The sequence below is a fragment of the Phalacrocorax aristotelis genome, chromosome Z (genome assembly GCF_949628215.1).
Source record: "Phalacrocorax aristotelis chromosome Z, bGulAri2.1, whole genome shotgun sequence".
In the NCBI taxonomy this organism is placed as follows: Eukaryota; Metazoa; Chordata; class Aves; order Suliformes; family Phalacrocoracidae; genus Phalacrocorax; species Phalacrocorax aristotelis.
Genome location: NC_134311.1, coordinates 70,905,024 through 70,924,636, shown reverse-complemented (window position 1 = coordinate 70,924,636; position 19,613 = coordinate 70,905,024). Strand labels below are relative to the sequence as shown.

Here is a 19,613-nt window from a genome sequence, read left to right as displayed (position 1 = left end):
TCATGTGCAGAAAAGCAGAAGTACTTGCTCTATTTGCAAAGAGTGGGTTTATTTCTGAGGCCGCTCTTGCTTCGGGGAGTGGGAGGTGATTGAGCCCTACCCCAGGCAGCACATGCTGCATCTGCCTCGCCAGGCTGCGAGTAGCCCTGAGATCCCTGCCACCTTCCCCATGCCAGCTCCTGCTCGGGAGACTGGATGCAGTGACTGTGTGGGCTCGGTCCTCTGCATGTGGCAGGAGGGACTCCCAGGAATGTCCATGCCAGAGCTGCATGCTGCTGGCACAACACAGGTGGTCTATATTGAAACCATAACACCCCCCAGGAGGAAATCCCTCCAAGCTGAGACCCACCAGGCCTTGTAGGCTCTCGCACGTCGCCCAGCCTCAGAGCAAAGTGAGGATGTTGGCTGTGGCCTCCTCAGACTGGGCAGGCACCAGGAGACAGGCTGCTGCCCAGCCCAAGCCCTGTGTGGGAGGGGGAAGGCATAAGGTCATCTCTCCACTGACTTTATTTGCCGTGCCTTTCGCTGCCCCAATGGCCCTGACAGCTCCTGCTGTTCTGCCCTTGCCCCCCCTCTCAGGGGGCAAAGATGTGCGGCTGGTTTCTGCAGAAGCAGAAGTTTGCTGTGAAGTGTGGCAGACAGGAGCTGAATGGCACAGCCATGGGCTCTGGTGCCCTGCTTTAGCCTTGGGGCCACCATCCTGTCCCATTCCACACCCTGAAACTGCTCAGGTCCCCTGGGACGGTGGTGGGGTGCAGCTCAGGGGTAGGGTGCTGGACAGAGCTTCAGGGTTCATTGTACCGATAATCAATCCAAATCGTTGGGGCGGAGGAGAGTGGTGATGGCTTCCGTATGGGAACAGGTGGCTCTGAGGCTGGCCCCATCCAGGATGGAGGTTGCCCGTCTCTGTTATCTGCTCCAGGGTTTGAGCATTGCTGCTGTGCAGAAATGTTTGCCCTAAGACCTAAAAAGGGTTTCCACATTGCAACATGACCTCTTGCTCTTCTCCCTTTTTTCTGGCCACATATCCCCATTCTGTCAGCAAGGAGACCATGGGAAACCACGTCCCAGACCTCAAAGTGTCACAATAAATGGCCCCCATTGCTCACGCCTTGTCCCCACCCCAGTGCTCCCACATCAGCAGGCAGGCAGGTTGGGCAGGTGCCACTTGCCCTTAGTAAATGCTGCCTGGCTCCCCCCCAGCCACCACCATGTCCTCCCTGGGCCTGGACCACTGTGTGCCTGGGAGGACGTGCTCCACCTTCTTGCTGGGGATGGCGTGGAAGCTGCTCAGCCTTTAGCTTTCTAACCTCCTTCCTGTCCCCTTTGAAGTTGGGTGCGATTTTTGCCTTTCTCCAGTGATGAAGGACTTCCCCTGCTCTTGCAGAGATGATGGAGAGTGGCCTTGCAGGACCAGCACCCCTACACACCTCCAGTCCTGTCCCCAGGAAATGGCTGTGTCCGGAGGTATGTCCAACTGGTCCCCAGCTCAGCACCCTTTCTGAAAGCTGCCTTTCAACAGTGACCTCTGAGATTCTTTGCAGCTGGAGGTTGGGACTGAGGAGATGTTGCGAGTGCTGGGGTTGTGGTCTGGGGAAGGGAAGGCAAAGCAGGTGTCATCTTCCTGCTGCGTTTCCAAAGAAGCATAAACTCCAGGCAGCCACCACAATCAGGAATCCCAGAGCTCTGGGGAAACCTGCTCCAGCCTCACAGGAGCTGCTCCACGTGCCATCAGGCCATGAGGACACCTGGGTCAAAGATGGCTCTCAGCCACTTGCTTCAGTGCCGCAGCAGCTGCTATTGACCATCAGGCAGTCATATGAGTGAGTCAGTGAACTTGAGCATGCACCTTCACCCCACCACCCTCATCCCCCAAAGCCAGCCACAGCATCCAAGTGCCAGCGTTTATTGGCAAGGTGCAGAGATCCAGGGGGAAAATAGGTCTGAGTGAGGGTGTAGTGGCACCCGTGGATTCCCATGCACTGGAGTCGGGCAGGGAACAGGGTGGTGGGACAGGCTGGAGGTCATCAGGGCCCCACACAAGTGTAGGTGGTGTTTCCCCAGAGCAAGGCAGGGGGTGTGGACCGGAGCCACTGCAGGGTGGCTGCATCCTGCTCGCAGACCCAGCCAAGGACATCCTTGCACAGACCACCTGATAGTCCGGAGCCTGACACCCTGCCACAGGCAGAGAAAGAGCTGGTGTAGCGCTGGATTGAGAAGAGCCTGCAGGGAGAGAGAGGGCTGAGATGGGATGGGCAGGGAGGACGGACTTGCAGTTGTCCCATCAGCACCTCCTCCAGTCAGGGACCAGAGCCGGCAGAGAGATGCTGTGGGGGCAAAGCTCACCCTCACCATGGAGCACTGCCCCCTGCCACCCTCCTCCCAATTAGGACACATGCTCTGATCTCCTACCCCTGCCTGTTTGACATGCAGCCCCCAGCCCCATCATGCACACAGCACCCTCAGGTCCCTCCCAGCAGGACTCAGCACCAGCTGCACCAAGCAAAGCACAGTAATCTTCTTTTGGGGGACCCCACCAGCCCCTCACCCAGGCAGGGTGTGGGCACGAGGGTCAGGCACCTGCAATCTTCCCTTCCCTAAAATGCCCCAGTGGAGCCCTGGGAAGATGACAGGTGGCCAAAATGTGGACCACATCCCTGCATGCCAGTAGGCTGCTTGTCCCCCTGTCACTTCCCAAGCCCCAGCTGGGGACAAGCTGACAGCCTCACCCCTTCAGTGCAGTGCCGTCCAGCCACTTCCAGTCAGATCTGTAGCCATCCCGCTTCAGCCCCACGTGAAAGATCTCCCTGTTGGCTGTGCGCACCAGGAAAGCCTAGCACAGGAGAGGACCCACATGAGCTCCCTGAGGGACACCCAGCCCCAGCCATGCAGTTAGTGATAGGGGCTGTGCAGTATAGGCACAGCATCGCCAGCTCCCTGCCCGGAGGCTTGGCTGGGCTTTGGGGACATGGGCCAGAGCCAGCGAGCTGAGATGGTGCTGGTGGTGGCTGGGTGACAGCTGAGGGACCTTGAGGTGGTCGCCAATGCAGCCCAATGCCCACAGGGAGTTGGACAGGTCAGGCTAGGTGCACTCACCAGGGTGGTGTTGCCTTGAATGGTGACCAGCTGTGCTCGCCTGGAGCAGCAGTCATCTCTGCTCTGCTCCCAGGTCTTTCTGGCAGAGGAGAAGTAGTAGCACCGCCCCGCATCCCAGATCCAGCCAGCTGGGCAGAACTGGCATTGCCCTGCACACCAGAAACTCAGCCTGCAGGAGCAGCTGGGACAGGGCAGCCAGCAGGGACTGCCACTAGCCCCCAGCCCAGGGGACAGGAAGGTGACAAGGGGCAACCAGGGTGCCAACCAAACCAATGTACTCCTATGGCTGCCCCACAGAGAGGACTCTCTGCTTGCTCTTACCCTGGAGCCCAGTTCCTATATCACAGCCCCAGTGGGAACCCCAGGGGACACGAGTTGTTTACATGAATGTGCTGGCATCAGGCAAGTTGGTCGGGGAGGGGAGCTCCAGGTTTGGGAGTGTGTTACAAACACCATTCGCAAAGTCCTGAGATTGCAGTCAAGATTTCAGCTTCACCAGAGACTAGTCGAAAGATGAGCACCCGATGCTGTCTGGCACACGGATACTCGTGGCAGCTATGAGCCTGGTGCTGGTGGCATGCCCAGGTGACGCTGAGCTGCACTGGGGTCATCTCTTCCAAAGGGGTTCCAGCAGTGCAGCCTGTTCAGCAGCACTGAGGCAGCCCTCCATGCCATGAGCCAGGGGACAGGCAGCAAGGGTGAAGGAAGACTTGGCCTGGGGCATGTTCTGGAGTAGAGACAGATCCTGCCTCCTGAAAGGAGCAGCCAGGCCCTCTCCAAACTTCACCCAGGAGCCTGCTGGGCTCTCTTACCTTGCAGTGTCTTTTGTCCATAGCTGAGGCTCTCCTCCATGCTCCAGGGACCATGGGTACAGCTAGCCTGTTGTCCTAAATCTACAGAATCACACAGGAGTGTCTCCACCAACCCTGGGCTCCTGCTCCCAGAAGAACCCAGTGCCCTCTCCCACAGGACAGCCCCATAGCTCCACCTGAGGGCATCCCCCCTTTAGACGACCTGCCAGCCAAGCATGTGAACGTCTTTGCAGTTTCTGCTGTGCTTTGGAGCCCGTCACATGACAGGCTTTCGGGGAAAGTGCTTCTGCCTTTTGATTTCAGTGTCACTGCTCTCCTTCCTGTCTTCAGTTCATTGCCATGGGACGGTGGGGATGCCCCAGCACCACCCCTGAGCCCACACTGCCCCCCCACCTTCCTCTCCCAGGTGAGGTCTTGCCTCATCAATTTCCCTGCTTGCCCCAGAAACTGCAACATCTGTGGACCCAAGCAGGAGGGCCCAGCTCTGTGGGCAAGCTGCAGCTCTGCCTGTTGGTACACGGGCCCCATGGTGCCAACCCCGATCCCAGGACCCTGGCCAAACAGGTCTGTACACAAGCAGATACTCACAGTGGAAGCTCAAGCCGGCAAGGATGATTTGTGCCAGGAGGAGCAGCAGGGACAGGACAGCCAGGCTGAGGGCTGCCCAGCACCAGGGCAGTCGCACCGGCTGCTGAGGAGCTGAGAAGGGGAGTTAGCCTGGGTGTTAGGGCTCAGTGGGAGCAGTGGAGAGCCACCAGCCAGGAAAGGTCTGTGAACCCTGGGCAGGATCTCAGCAGGCAGCAGGGGAGGCCAGGAAAACTGAGGGTGAGCCCTTTTGCAGCCCCTTGACCCTCCTAGAAGTTGTTTCCCTGCAGATAGTGCTTGGTATAGGGCATAAAGCAGAGCAGGGGATGCCTGTGTGCACTGTGGCACTGGGGTGCAGTGGGCATCCACTGCCCTTGAACCCTTCCTGCCTGCTGCCCCAAGGGGAGGCAGTCTGCAATGGGGCTGGAGACACCCAAAAGGAGGGAGCAGGGGGAGCAGGGCTGGGGAAATAGCCCAGCAGAGAGCAGGGGGATGCAGGAGGGCAGGGAACCTGCCAGGAAGGTTGGGGTGCCAGGGGCAGGGAGCAGCATGACATTACCTGGTGTGGGGGGCAAGCGCAGATCGGCGTATGTGACCCCCTCTTCCATCCCTTCTTCAGTCTCTCACTGCACCACACGGGGGAAGTGGCAACCCCCTTCCAGCCCCCTTTGTCAGCTGGGTGTGATGCAAAATGGCAAGTATCATTTCCTGGTGGTGTCCCCAGAGGCACCACCTGGGCCACAACCCTGGAGGCTCGTGGTGCTGCCTGCAACCAGGACAAGGGAGAGCCGCAGCCAGGCCAGCACGCAGGCATTACCACCAGCATGAGGGAACCCCACACCCCTGGCTTTGGGACAGCACGTAGTGAGGAGGGCTGCTAGCTTAGATGTGAGGCCAGGGCTGCGCTGGGCAGCCGTGTCGAGGCTGCTCTGCTTGCCCCAACCCCTCAGTGCTCGGTAGATCTGTTTTAGGGACTGTGCAGGGGACCTGGTCACCCCCGGGGAGCAGGACACAGGGCCCTGTCCACTTCCCCATGCTCTGTGCTGCGCTCTCGAAGCAGCAAGGCCACGGGATGTTTGCTCAGAAGTGGTTTCTGCCACCTTTTTTGCATGGGGCTGCAGCTGCGTCTCAGCCTTGGAAAGCAGGGGGGCTGGCGTGTTCCTTTCTCTCCCGGAGCCTTGAGGGCACCCTCGGGGGTGAGGGGCAGAGTCCCCCAGCCCCTCCAGCGTTGGTCCTGCCCCGGGCTGCCGGCGGCACCCCGCACCTCCGCCCCGACGGCCAGGCAGGGCAGGCAAGGCAGCAGCGGGGATACCTGCGGGCAGGCACCGACCCCCTGCACTGCGCTGGCGGGTGATGAAGTGGGCTGGGTGGCTCGGCCAGGACTACGTTTCCCAGAGGCTCCTCCCGGGGCTGCACATGCTCGGTGCGGCTCCCGGCGACTCCCGGCAGCGCCCGGCGCACCGCCCGGTGCAGCGCAGGGGCGCTCGGTGCAGCTCCCGGTGCGACCGCCGGTGCGGCCCCCGGCGATCCGCCGTGCGGCCCCCGGTGCGGCCCCCGGTTCGACCGCCGGTGCGGTTCCCGACTATCCCCGGTGCGGCCCCCGGTGCGGCTCCCGGCGCTGCGGACTCCCGGTGCGCCCTCGGGAGCGGGCGGCCGAGTCTCGGGGCTGGGTCCTGCCCATCCCAGCCTCACCACCGGCCCCGGGCCCGGCTTTCCCCCGGCACCCACCCTCACGCCGGCACCATGCCCCGCGGGCGAGCCTGGACGCAGGCGGAGGTCAGCAGCCTCCTGGCGCTGGTGGGGGGCTCGGGGGAGGCCGCCCTGCTCATGGCCTCCACGTCGCGACCCAATGAGGCGCTGTGGCGGGAGATCTCTCGGGGGCTGGCGGCAGCCGGCTACGGGCGCAGCGTGGCCCAGTGCCGCTCCAAGTGGAAGGCGCTTAAGCAGGCTTTCCACTCGGAGAGGGAAACACGCCGGAGGGCTGGCTGCCACTCGCCCCGCTTGCCCCCACACTACCGAGCCATGAAGAGCATCTGGAAGGCGGCTGGGCGGCCCGTCTTTGGTGAGCGAAGGATGCCAGGTGGGTGCTGGGCATGGGTGGGTGGGCTTGGCAGGGTGGCTGGGTCTGGGGTACTGATGAGGGAGCACTGGTGCTGCATGGCCACCCAGGGTCCCTTGACAGTTTCTTTCTCTTCCTCTAGACATGGTGAAGCTGCCCCCCAGAAAGCGCAGGTCAGCCCTTCCCACCCACTCCCCATCCTCACCAGAGCCGCCAGGTACCCGTAGGCTCAGGCAGCTGGAGTGGGCCTTGTACCAGCTGAGGGGAGGCAGGGACCCCTCGTCTCCTGGTTACTGAAGCTCTTTTCTGCACTCCCTCACCCTCCTTCCGCAGAGGACGATGTTGGCAGGGACGCCCCAGGCGTGCTGCTGTCCCCATTACTGCAGTGTACGAAGGACAAGCCAGAGAGCCGTAAGTACCGGTCTGCCCCGCTGCACCGGGCTGCACAGCCACGGCTCCAGCGCAAGCCCTGCCAGCATGATGGGAACAGGGGGCTTAGAGGGTTGGGAGGCCCATCATGAGTCCCTCAGCAGGGATGCTCACCAATGTGGATATTGGGACTTCTCTCTCCAGAGGCTTTGGCTCCAAGATAGCCCCAGAGCCTGGGGGGATGGGGATGGCTGGGATGGGGCAGGAGCGGGCCCTGGCTCTCACCCAGCCTGATGGCATGGCAAGGCTGCTGGCTGCCCCAGGGCAAGTCATGGGGCCCAAGGTCTCTAAGGGACAGTGGCCCAAATCCAGCCCAGGGGGTCTTGCGGCTGTGCAGCACTGCAGGGCATGTGACTCCCCTTCCTTCAGTAGGTCCTGGTTCCCCCCTTCCTCAGTAACACTGTAAAGCTTCGGATGAGTTAGGACTGGGTGTGAGGGCCAGAGGTGCCTGTAGCTCCCCTGCCCTGCAGCGCACCCAGGGGAGGATCCTGCACCCCCCTTGCTATGCACACGCCCAGGGATTTGGCACTGAGGTGATGCAGAATACGTCCCTGGGTCTAGTTTGCGTGGGCGCCCCAGCCAGCATCCACACTGGGTAATTACATTCTATCTCCCTAAATTCCCCCTGCAGTTTCAAGTGGATGTGGGATTCTCCTTCACTTCCAGTCCTAATCTGTGTGTAGCGTTGCTGCGCGCTGCTACGCCTCTGCTGCCTTCCAGCCCAGAGGTGGCTGCATTGCAGTGGTGGGTGAGTGACTCCTGCTTTTGTATCTAGCTTGTGAAGCGCTTTGGGGCCCTGCAGGGTGCTGTGGAGCTGTGGCTAGGGCATGTCGGGCTGCGGGGCTGGCTGGGGCAAGCCGGGCAGAACCCGGGCTGGTGGTGATCCCTCAGCAGGTCCCATCAGAAGGCACATCTCTCCTCTCTGCTCTCTCCCAGCAGCCAGTGGGGACCGCATCGCTGGAGTGCCACCCGCTCCCCCCTCTGTGCCACGTAAGGCTTTCCTTGCCCCGCTTGGCCTGGTAAACCCTCTCAGCCCTGTAAGCAGGGTCTGATATGGTTCTCGTTGCAGACGCTGGATGCTGCTTCCCTCCCCTTCCCCTCCTGGGTGAGTACCGTGCCCAGATGACAATGCTTATGCATCCTGGGGCAGAAGGCAGCCACAGCTCACAGGCTGTGTCTGCTCTTGCTCTCTTTCCAGGCTGTGACACCACCCTGAAGCAGGAAAGAGCTGAGCAAAAGGCTGGTAAGGGGCTGCAGCTTCAAGCAAGTCCCGCTGCTTGGGGGTCAGCTCTGTCCTGTCCTGCCCATGGGGACAGAGGGCAGAGGCTCCCACAGGCAGTGCCCACCCAGGGCTCTGCAGCAGGGTCAGGCTGAGCATGGGGCTTGGGTGGCTCCAGTGCCCTGGTTGCTCCCTCCATGCCAAACCATTGTGTCAGGTTTTCCTGGTGAGATGTCCCTGGGGATGGGAAGAGGAAACCAAGCGCTGCGAGTGGCCACCACAGCCCCGGGCTCCCCTGGGACAGCTGCCATGAGTGAGCAGCCAGCAGCGGGTGAAGAGGCATCAGATGCAAGCCTGCATGGTGGGTCCTCCCTGCAGCTTCCTGACGGCCTCACAGGGGGCTCTCGGAGCCATAGTAAGGTTTTGCTGCCACTGACCCCCCTCTCACTGCAGGGTCCAGCGTGGCAGGCTTGCTCCAGAGCGTCCAGCAGCTGCTGGTGCAGATCCTGCAGACATCGCGGCAGCAGCAGGCGCTGCTGGAGAGCCTGGCCAGCGACACAGTCTCCCACCTCCACCTCCTCTCCCACAGCCTGGTGCAGGTGGGCGAGACCCTGCATCAGCTCTTGCTCCGGCCGCAGACCCACCTTGGCCCCCTCAGCCACTATGTCCCCCACATGCCCCTTTACGAGGACAGCCCTGGGATGCCCTGTTCCTCCAGCTCTCCCCACACCTCCCCAGATCACAAAGAGGAGCCTCGGGTGTCCCCTGCTGCCGGCTGCACGCCCCCATGAGTGCCACTGTTCCTGGCCCCAGAGGCAACTGCTTCGCTACACAAATGTGGCACAAATCTTTATAGCAGAGGCCCCAGATATTTTGGAAGTTTATAGAAGAGACGCATTTTAATAAAATTAAAAATAGCTTTTGTACCAGCAACAACAATCAACTGATTCTTTCCCCCTCTCCAGGGGACCTTCCCCTTCTCACTTTCGAGATGAGCAGAAGGGGAACTCGACTATTTAGAGCCTCCGAGAAACTCCAGGCCACACACATTGGGGCAGATGTATTTTCTATGCCCCTGCCTGCTCCCCGATAGCTTGTAGCCATGCCTGGGGCTGGCAGGATCCCAGCCCAGAGGACCTGCTACTGGGCTGCAGGGGGGAGCAGGGCTGCTGCTGGGGCTGGGGAATGCAGGGGACCCAGCTGGGGCAAGGGCTGCATCCTTCTGCAAGGGAAGGTGGTGCTGGGTGGCACTTGGGGTGGGGAGGCAGTGCATGCTGCGGCTGTGGCCCCTTAGTCCCCAGCTCCTTGGTAGGTCACTTCCAACGGCCAAGCTGGGGCTGTTGCAGCTGGGGCTGTAGGCTTGCAGCGTGCTACAATGAGCCCCTTCTTGCGCCCTCAGGCTCAGGACACGGGTCACCATCAGGGAGTGTAGTTGCAGATGCACCATGTCACATTATGCTTGGCAAAGTGGTCACTGGCTCTTGACTGTACTGCTGCCACCTCTGCCAGGATGCCCACATCCTCCATGTGGATGGGGCAGACATGCCAGCTACCTCCAGGATCTCTTGGCCACATCCAGGGAGAAGATGTAGCCGGTTCTGCTGGCATAGGGCAGGTTGACGTCAGAACAGTACCCTGCCGTGACATATGCCACTTGCTAATGGTAGATGACCTGCTGCTTCTCCCAGGAGAAGAGGGACCACACATAGAGGCTGGTCCATGCCAGGTCAAGCCCAGCCAAGGCGGGCAATCAGTCCATGTCAAAGCGTCGTCATTCATCTTGGTGAAGTGGGGCCAGCACTGCTTCGATGCCGTGCATGACCTCCAGGGTGAGGTTGCAGTACATGTCCCTGTACCTCCCCAGCAGGATGTCCTTGAACTCCTGCCCTTCCCGCTGCACACCGCAGCCCACTGCTGCCTCGAATGTCTGCCCCACCAGAAACACCGTCTGCCAGGGGCTTGCTAGGGCATGCAAGATCCTCCAGATGATGTGCAGAGCCTTCTCATGGCCCACCACAGGCGTCACCAGGATGAGAAGGACTTGCCAGCCAGCTGGAGCACCCCACGTGTGGCCAAGCCAGGGAGAGGAGCCAGGGCCATGGCTAATGGGGCCACCAGCAAGGCGGCCAGGGCCAGTAGGTGCTACAGCACCAGAAAGCAGCAACGTCGCAGCCCAGCCAGCATCTGGCTGGGGAGAAGCGTGGGCGAGCAGTGCTGGGAAAGCCCATTACCTTTCACAGCACCGTCCCTTATCTCACACCTGCTGCATGCCTGGGGTCAGAAAGAAGGGCCGTGTTGCGGGGGCACACCAGTCCCATGATGCAATGGGTAGGGAGATGGGGCCCATGGGGGCTACTGGGAGTGGGGTCAGTGCCAGTGGCAACGGTGCTCCCATAGCCACACACAAACCCTCCTCTGCGCGCCTGAGCAAGAAGCACAAAGTGGCTGGCTGCTGGCCAGCAGCTCAGGGCCCAAGCCTCAGGGTGGTGGGGCCACTGCCTGCAAACAGGTTTACCCTGGCTTTCCCTCCCAGGGGTTGATTGGGGTGGGCAAAGGTAGGAGAAAGGTGGTATCTCCCTCCCTGAGCCCTGCCGCTTGCAACCAGTACAGTTGCAATGGGAGGGCACCTCTAGGTTATTGATGCCCACGCTCCTCGCCACCCTGCCATGCTCCCTGTCATAATTCTGTGCTCCCCACGATCCTGACATGATCCCCATCATCCCACTGAGCTTTCCACCATCCTGCTGTGATGCCCATTATCCCACCATGCTCCCCACCACCCTGCCTTGCTCCCTGCTGTCCTGCTGTGCTCCCCACCGGAGGCTGCAGCCTCCTCCCTCCAGCCCTGAGCCACCATGGCACCCATTCCCTGAGCCCTGGGGGTGCCAGTGCAGTGGGGCAGGCCATTCCTCTGCACAGAGAGGGGGGAGGTCCCCATCTAGAGGTGAACTGATGTGAGGGGTGCCTTGGGATGGGGTGCAGCAGGGGGCTGGCTGCTGAGAGTGGCATTGCAGCAGGGCCTGCAGTGGGGTGCTCTGCGGGTTGCAGATCGGGGTGCATGGGGTGGCATTCGCAGCACAGTAGCAGGAGCTGGGAGGTTTAGACTGAGCATGCAATGGGGTGCGCGGGGGTGTGGTGAGGGTGCAGTGGGGTGCAGTAGGGCAGTGGTGGGGCTGGGGAGGGGGTGCAGTGGGGCAGTAGTCAGGTGCAGCAGGGAGGGGTCGGGCAAGGGCAAGGGGCTCCCCCATGACATCACAGGAGGGGGATCCCCCTGTGGAATCAGGTCCCCAGGGTGGGGTGGCCCAGGGCAGCCCCTGGGGCTCCTGGAGGGTCTCAGCCCCCAGCCCAGTCCAGCCTGCTCCAGGGCTGAAGCATCGCCCACCCCCCAGCTTTCCCCCACAACAGAACAGAGGGGCACCCCTCAGTGCAAGGGGGTGAGCCCACCCCAGTGGTCTGCTTCACACCCGCCTCCGGTGCAGGGGTGTGTGGAGTGGGCTGCTGCACAGGTGTGGGGGCATCCAGCCAGGGGCATGCTGTGGCACTCAAACTGTGCCCTCTGCTCCTTTCCCTGCCCCAAAAGCACTCCATGCAGCACAGCTTGGGGTGCCCTCTGTCCCCATCCCATCCCCCTCTGTGGCTTGGGCACAGGGGCTGCCAGAGGGGCAGTGGGGCAGGGCTGGACACCAGCCCCTTCCCAGCAAGACCCCAGCCTTGGGACGCAGGCACCGGATCTTTTCAGAAAGGGGAACAGGGGCTGGCACTGAGGGAACACAGGAGGGGAAGTGTCTGAGATAGCCAAAGCCATTGGCAGTTCCTGGGGCTGTCCATCTGAAACAACCCCCGTGCCTGGTGAGATCCCTCCTGCTCCAGACACAGGCAATGTGCCCACATTTGCAAGGGCTGGGGTGACAGCCAGGAGGACACAGGGCAAGCCTGGGGAGAGAAAGGCAGGCTCCTTTTGGGGCATGCCAAGGCCTTCTCCAGGCTGGAAATGGAGGTAAAAGCAGCAGCAGATATCAGCAGGCTTTCAGTGCTGCCGCCTGGTGGCCCAGAGACCATGAAGGTCCTGCTCTGGGCAGCCAGGACATACGGCTCCTTCCCCCTCCACCCCAGAAGACCAGGCAGCAGCAGCACACCGAGCAGCTCCCCCTGCACCCCAAAAGCCATGCGACCACCAGGGTGGCAAGAGCAGACCCCTGGGGTAGTGGAGGCCCGGGGAAGATTTTGTTCCTGGATTTATCCTCCTCTGGAACAAGTCAAAGCTGCACCACTCTCCTGATCCTCTCCTTCCTGCGTGGCCTGCCCCAGGCCAGAGTCTATATATAATGTCTGGAGGAACTGAAACAATAACATGTTTTCACGTGCCAGTGGAGCAGGCAGTGACCCCTTTGTCCCTGTTCCCCTCTCCCAGCCTTCACCAGCACGCAGTGCCTGGAGGCGATGCTGTGTGCCCACTGGAGCCTGGTCCCTTCCCACAAAGCAGAGGTACCAGTAGCATGACCCAAACGACTGCCCCAAGCAGCTTCCGGCTGTGTCCTGTGGTTGCCTGCTCTGGCTGCTCAGCCCTGTGTCTTCCCCACTGCACCAGCCCCTCCTCTTCCCTTTTCTGCACCAAAGGGTCCACCCCAAGCCCAGGGGGTGACCTGGCGAGGGGCACACAGACCCCCTGGCCACGTATCAGCCTACAGCTCAACTCTGATGGCCGTGCTGCTAAAGCCCCCGTCACAGCAAAAGCACAGAGTGTTGGCGTTAGGAACAGTACCCTGGCTCTTGAGCCTTGCAAAATCCTTCTCATTGACTCCAAATGCTGAAGGAGAGGTTTACCATGGGGTAAACTGGGGTGCAGCGTGACTCCCACAAGCACCCCATGCACACACTGCTCCTACCTCCTCACATCTTTCCCTGTGCAAGTGGTCGGCATTTGCACCGCAGTGCTTTCTCCCAGGCTGCTGAATGCCCAATCTGCTGCCAGAGATGGGTCTGCAGCCTCTGCTAGTGGGGTGTCCAGAGGGATGGACACCTCTGGGCAAAGAGGCACCCCAGCCAGCCCTCAGGCACTTCTCTATTGCACTTTCTTTTAAAACCATGTTGCGGAAACAGAGTCATTTTCACCAGCAACTCTTAACTCTTCATAAGTGGGATGGGAGGCAATGATAGAGTATTTGGGTTCATGGTCATGCCCTGAAGGTCTTACATGCTGCAAAGCAGCACCCAGCATCTGCCCCTCCAAACAACCTCCCAGCTGGGATACAGCACAGGATGGATTAGGCAGAAGTATAACTCCAAAATCCAGAACTAAGTGAAGTGGGAGAGGGTATCTAAGGACAAGGAGAGGAAACTGCTTTGAAGCATATCAGGATGTTTATCTTCATGTCAAAAGCCCTTCTTCACTTTTTTAATGAAGCGGCTCCCCCCTTTGAAGTGGATCCTCCTTGTACTGCACCTGGCTGTGGCTCGGAAGATCCTGCACGGACCTCACCCTCATCACACATTAGTTTTTTTCATGTGATTTGTCTGAAGAAAACTCTGTGTTGCAGCAGACAGGATGAGCCACAAGTGAAGACTCAGGGGTGAAAGCAGCCAAGCTGCCTTCAGACCCACCGGGCAGAGGGTGGGGTCGGGCAGGATTTTGAAGGCAGCCCTGAAACAAAGCACACCTGGGGTCTGAGACTGAACTTCAGTTGAAGGCAGGGTGCAGAGAGATGCTTAGTGTCTGAGAGCACTTGGCACCTCCCTGCAGCAGGGACTGCACCCTCTTCCTTGGGGTGTACTAATGCTTATGGGGTCCCTCAAGAGGAGCTGTGTGCTGCTCCAGGTACCCTCCCCAGACCAGGAGGAAACCTCCAGCTCAGATTATCCATCTTCCCTGCAGGAGGCGCCTTCATTAGTTAATTAGAACAACAATCCTCATGGGCTTGTCTGGGATTTGTAGCTGTGCTGGCAGGAGATTTGCTGACTGCAGGCAAGCCCTGGGGCAAAGCTCCTTGAGAAGACTCGGCGTCCCAGAGCCCACCAGAACCTACCTCCCCTCCTGCTGAGCTAGGAGCCTTTGAATTGCACTTGTTCCAAGTCCATTTAATTTTAGCCAAAATACTCCTCCTTGAAATATGGGGCCCTGGGTTTCAGCCCTAGAGGTGGTGAAGCATCTTTATATAAAGTAAGAATAAACTGTAATATTCCCCTTGGTGTAGGCACAACTCACACTCCAACAGGAAGGTTCAATGTTATTTCTTTAATACAGCTTCCATTGAGAGCACTGTTCATACATAACAACATATTGCTTAGCACTTGGTTCTCTCAAGGGAAATTTTAGTGGTGGTATTTGAGTGGGGGGAATGGTTTTTATGAGAAAACTTTAATCTGCAAGCCATAAAGGGAACAGTGGCTTTGCATCCCATAGAAAATGTTCTCAGCCTCTGCTAACACGGTTTTATCTTCCTCTGCAGGCTTGCTTCTTAAGATAAATTTATCCAGGATTGCATTTGGTATAACAGTTTGATTTCTGTTGGTGCGAGGCTGATTTCTCACGAGAGTAACTGCCTTAATTTCCTACCACTTGACAGCGAGCGCAGCTGCACTTTGTACTTGTAGACTTTGTTCTTGCAATCGCAGCCCGCAGGAGACGCTCACCGGCCATGACGTGCCAAGGCTGCTCCTTCAGCAGTATCCCTCGGTGTTGATATATGGGCCCTGGGTGTCTGCTCCCAGGCTAGGAATGCTTGACTTTCTTGTCCTAACACAAAAGGCAAGGGCTTGCAGGACATGTAGGTCCTACCCCAAGTTTCATCCGAAGGGGATAGGTCCAGGTCGCAGCACTCTGGTGCACCCCCCCAGACACCAAAGAAGTCTCATTGCTACAGCAACGCCTCAAAGTTGGCATTGAAACATTATCCGCCATTTTATGCTGTTGCCAAGATCTTCCTCAAAGCCTTTTTGGGGGTTGTTTTCCTCTGGTTTTCCATGTAACTTCATCCTCTTTCCTGTGCTCTTCATTTTGACACAGGTCCCCTCCTTGAGGAATGACCTTTTCCACCCGTTCGCCCGCTCCGCTCTGCTCCTCAGCCACACTGGCCCTGCAAATCTTGTTAAAGGACGTGTTCATTTACTGGAAGTCTCCAGCATGCTGCTCTGAGTAATTCTCATGCTGTCTGCAGGCGCTCTGCCCTCCTGGCTGCTCTATTAATTTCTTTTAGCAAGCTCCCTGATTTCTATGCAGTTCTCTTGATGAAGTTAAGCACAATTCAAGTGGCTTTTCTGCTCAGCAGAGCAGCTCTTCAGCAGCCTTCTTCTAAATTGTTAGGGATAAAGACCCAAGTCCAGCCCCCCTGCAGGTTCCCCCACCAGCCTCTCCAAGAAACTCAGTTACCAGCGGCTAAAAATCATGGTGCTTTACATCACCACCACATTTGCCTGGCCTCCCATGTCACAATGTCCCCCTTCCCTGTCCACTGCTTCCCTCCGGCCATGCGACCATGGCAGTTGCTGTTTGTCCCTTTACATAATCCCACTGCGATGCTCCGGTCCCTGTAGGTAGAGCTAAGCAATTTGTCCCTTATCCCTGTAGCCCCTGCATCCATACCCTCATGCAAAACCAGGCATGCCCTGCCATCCTGCTGCTTTCTTACATCTCCTGGTGTTTTGGCACAGGGTGCTGCTGGGCAATGCTGGTTCCTGATGCCCTGGGTCCATCTCCAAGCTACTTGTCCCTGCTCTGGGCTGGCTTTTCATGCCCAGCTCTGTCCCAGTTGCATGGGAGAGGTACCCATGGCATGGTGCTGCCCTGGAGCAGGGACCTGGAGAGATGCCCCATGGCAGGAGCAATGCAGGAGCATACGTTGGGGCTGGGCTTGCTCCATCTGTAGCTGTATCTCCCACTTGCAGATGCCTGGTTCCCAGTTGGCCCTTGCCCAGCACCCTGCAGACTGGGGCTGAAGCCTTGAGGGGTACCTGATATGGGATGAGGGCTGGGGATGGCAGCGGGGAGGGTGAGACACAGGGCTAGGGGATGGGGAAGAGGGAGGGATGAGCAAGCAGACTCCACGTGGATTGCTCCAGGGGAAACAAGGTCCTTTTGCATCAGCTCGGAGCTGCTCACCCCAGGCTGGTCATGGCAGGGCAGCTGTCTGCAGGGCTGAGGGACAGCCAGGGACAGAGCAGGGTAGGCGGCTCCAGTGCCTGTGATCTGTGTAGTGGTGCCAGCCAGGAGTGATGGATGGGTCTGCACGGGGAGGGCGGTCAAGGATTGCTACTCTGATGAGAAAATCATCAAGTGGCTGGAGGATGCGCTGGGCAAATTGCAAAAGAAGAGAGCAGTCAGGCCATTCTCCCAGCCTTTAATCATCCCCAGAGTGGCACAGTGACAGCCGTGCCCAGCCGGGGAGCAAGCTCTGGCTACACCCATGGTGGGATTTACCTCAGCTGCAGTGGAAAGGCTTCGTCTTGCTGGGGCCTGGCAGCAGGGAGAGCAGGAGGGGAGGCGAGGACCTCCCAGGGCATCAGCGGAGGATCTGCTGCCTCTGGCCATGGGGTTTTTTGAGGATGCAGGAAGAAAATGCTAAGGTGGGGATAGAGCAGAATTGCACATCCTTCCCTACACACCTGTCCCTGCGCCCTGCAGAGATAATGCCCTGCTCAGGAGCCACCAACCCCCCAGTGACTGAGCTGGTGGCACTGACAGCCACCCTGCAACTGGCACCTCACAGGCCCCCAGCCTGTGCGTGGGTGGGCATGGAGAGGAGGAGGGATGATGGGTCCTGCCTGCACACACGCAGCCCGCTGCAGGGCTCAATAATTCAGGCCTGACACATTAAAGTTGCATAGCATGCAATTGCCGTCTGCAACGACAACCTGCGTCAGGGCTGTTGTCTGGTGAGTCTGGCCTGGCAGACATGGGCAGGCAGTGGTGGGAGGGCCCGACAGCCCTGCAGGGAGGGCAGGCTGTGGGCAGGGGGGAGAGCTGCAGTGGGAGTCAGGGGTGGGAGGAGGTTGTGGGATGAAGCATGGTACCAACCTTTGGGATATGCATTTCCAGGGAGCATGTATTGGAACAGGGAATGCAGGCCTGATGGCACTGACAGCCCAGTGGGCAGGACAGGGCTGAGATGCAAGAGGCTGAGCTGGGGCAATGCTGTCCCCAGGGCCACCCCCTTTTCCTGCATCACCTGAGTCTCCTGCAGCCTCCCTGGCATGACAGAGGCCAAGAAGGCTTGCGCTGCCCCAGGCACCTGGCCAAAGCCTTTCCCAGCTGTGTCTATCCCCACATTCCTGCAGCCCCACCTGCCCTAGTGGGGCTCAACCCCCCCATCCCTCCCTGGCACCAAGGAAGCAATGCTCTTCACCAGCTGTTCAGGGAGTTGGTTGCCATGGGGATGTCAGAGGTACCTGGTTGTTATAGGGACACTGTTGCCATGGTTATAAGGTTGCTGTTCCTGGCAGAGGCAGGGAGGGAGCATCAGGAAGGCTGTTTACACTGCGGGGGTGTGACACCCCAACTCTCTGAGCAGGGAGGGAAGACGGAGTCCAGCCTTCACCCCAGGCACATCCCCACAGGGCCAAGGCTGGGGACCATGGGGAGTACACTGGCAAAGTTCACCCAGCCTCGTAGGTTGGACAGGTCAGTGCTCTTGACCCTGCAACAAAGGGGAGGTGGCTGAGGGGATGCAGAGTCTCCCATGGTGTGTCCCAGCATGCTCCCAATCAGGCTTGGTGGGAGACACAGTGCTGCACACCCTGTGCTGGACGACCCACAGGAGAACAGCAGCTTCACCATGCTTGGTGCCAGGAGCACTGAGCAAAAACCCTTCAGTCCTACAAGACTGCATGTCCTGTACTTGCATGGCACTGCAATCCCCCCCAAGGTTTGCCAGCCTCCTGGCCAGGGGGATGGGTTTCTGCCCTGCTGGGAGTTGGGGGTGAAGTGGGGAGGCAGATTCCCTGCTCTCAGCAGGCAGCCTATGGGCCCCTGGGGACAAGCTGGGCTGGCAGAGAATGCCTGGATCCCCTCCACTGCTGCCTGGCCGAGCTCCATCCCCGGCAGCGTGGTCGGCCGCTTGGCCTGTCCTTGAGATGAAAAATACAGTTGCAGGTTTAATTAATATGAGAGGGAGCACTGAGCTGCCCTGGCAGCCCAGATAAACAGAGTCCAGTGAAGCCCATGCATAGCTCCTCCAGGCTTCCCTGGGCAGCTCTGCCAACTAAAACCCATGCCCGCCTCTGCCAGGACCCTTTGGGGCTCCAGGCCTGCATGTGCTGCCCCACAGTGTCTGCCATGGGGCAGGACAGGGGCTGTGCAGCTGCTTGCAAGGGGAACGCGCATCCCACCACATGCTTGATAGGCTGTGTTATTGTAGGGTGTATGCAAAGTTGGGAAGCAGTGGGTTTGCACTTCAGCCCTACACCAGTGAGCCAGGGAAATGAGGGAGGGGTAAGCATGGTGCGTGGAGCACTGATATCTTGATGAAATTGGGGTGCATTTGTGCAGGACCCCTCGCTGGGCTGGTGCACACACCCTGTGCTCAGTGTGTTGCTCCATTGTGTTGCTAAAGCTGAGCACCTCGTTCCTGAAGGCTGCTACTGCTGGGGGGGGATGCAATTGGACTTGGTGAAGCAAGTAACGTTTTTAATTACAAAATTAATCCTTAATCAGCTGCCTGGCTGGACCAGAGAGGGTATTTTGCACGGCAGAGCAAGGGCTGGAGGGTTAGCTCTCAGGGGCAAGGAGGGTGGCAGATGCATGTCCCCCAGCCCCCTTGCACAGTGACTGGGGGCTGCCCAGCACACCTCCATGCCAGGCTGGCTTCCCACAGCCATCACTTCCTGCAAGGCCTGGAGGTGCAGGCAGCAAAGCCCTGAGCCCACCCTGCTCCAGCCAGCTGGGGCACAGCTCCCAAGCAGCAGGTTTAATTAGATTGCAATCCTATTATATAGCTGCCTGCCCTCCCACAGTTGCTAATCCTGTTAGGCATCCAGTAAATCTCCCTGGGCTGGGCTCTGTCCCCAGGGGTATGGGGAGTGGGGCTGCTGGTGGGTGGGCTCCTTTTAGCCAGAATATGACCACTGGGATGCAGAGCTTTGCCTGGGGACTCTCCCGTGAAGACCCCTGCAGGGTTGGGAAGAGGCCAGGGCGTTGGAGCAGTTCCCAGAGGGTTAAGAAGGGGCAGTGGGGTTCCCTCTCTCCCCTCTGGTCCATCTTGCCCCCTCCAACCTGCAGGAGCAGGGTGGAAATGCTCTGTCCTTGAGCCACACACACAGCCCAGGTGTTTGCCACCACAGTTTCCCATCACTGTCTCTAGTGGGTGCAGAGACAGAGTTGTGCCACCCAGATGGGGGAGGACACATTATAGGCCATGCCATGCCCCCTCCCAGTGATCCCCAGTGCTCTGCAGTGACAGGGCAGCTGCTCGTGCCCAGTGGC

The 19,613-nt window shown here is 59.3% G+C and overlaps 2 protein-coding genes across 3 annotated transcripts; one reads left to right on the top strand and one right to left on the bottom strand.

The window, feature by feature from the left end:
* Positions 1–1,891: 1,891 nt before the first annotated feature.
* Positions 1,892–5,126, bottom strand: LOC142050669 (killer cell lectin-like receptor subfamily G member 1). Its single transcript, XM_075079637.1, has 6 exons — positions 5,053–5,126; positions 4,497–4,607; positions 3,909–3,989; positions 3,097–3,245; positions 2,730–2,833; positions 1,892–2,223 (listed from the first exon to the last, which is right to left on the bottom strand). The coding sequence occupies exons 1-6, from the start codon at positions 5,099–5,101 to the stop codon at positions 2,028–2,030; spliced, it is 690 nt and encodes a 229-aa protein (XP_074935738.1). The 5' UTR covers positions 5,102–5,126; the 3' UTR covers positions 1,892–2,027.
* Positions 5,127–5,965: 839 nt separating this feature from the next.
* On the top strand, positions 5,966–9,139 carry LOC142050387 (uncharacterized). 2 transcript variants are annotated; one of them, XM_075079023.1, is made up of 8 exons: positions 5,966–6,573; positions 6,695–6,769; positions 6,886–6,963; positions 7,921–7,971; positions 8,051–8,086; positions 8,180–8,224; positions 8,418–8,561; positions 8,654–9,139. In XM_075079023.1, exons 1-8 carry the CDS (start codon positions 6,237–6,239, stop codon positions 8,989–8,991), a joined length of 1,104 nt encoding a protein of 367 aa, XP_074935124.1. In that variant the 5' UTR covers positions 5,966–6,236; the 3' UTR covers positions 8,992–9,139. The 2 variants fall into 2 exon arrangements, with proteins under 2 accessions (XP_074935124.1, XP_074935123.1); XM_075079022.1 differs by having other exon boundaries at positions 5,971–6,573; positions 7,918–7,971.
* Positions 9,140–19,613: the final 10,474 nt, after the last annotated feature.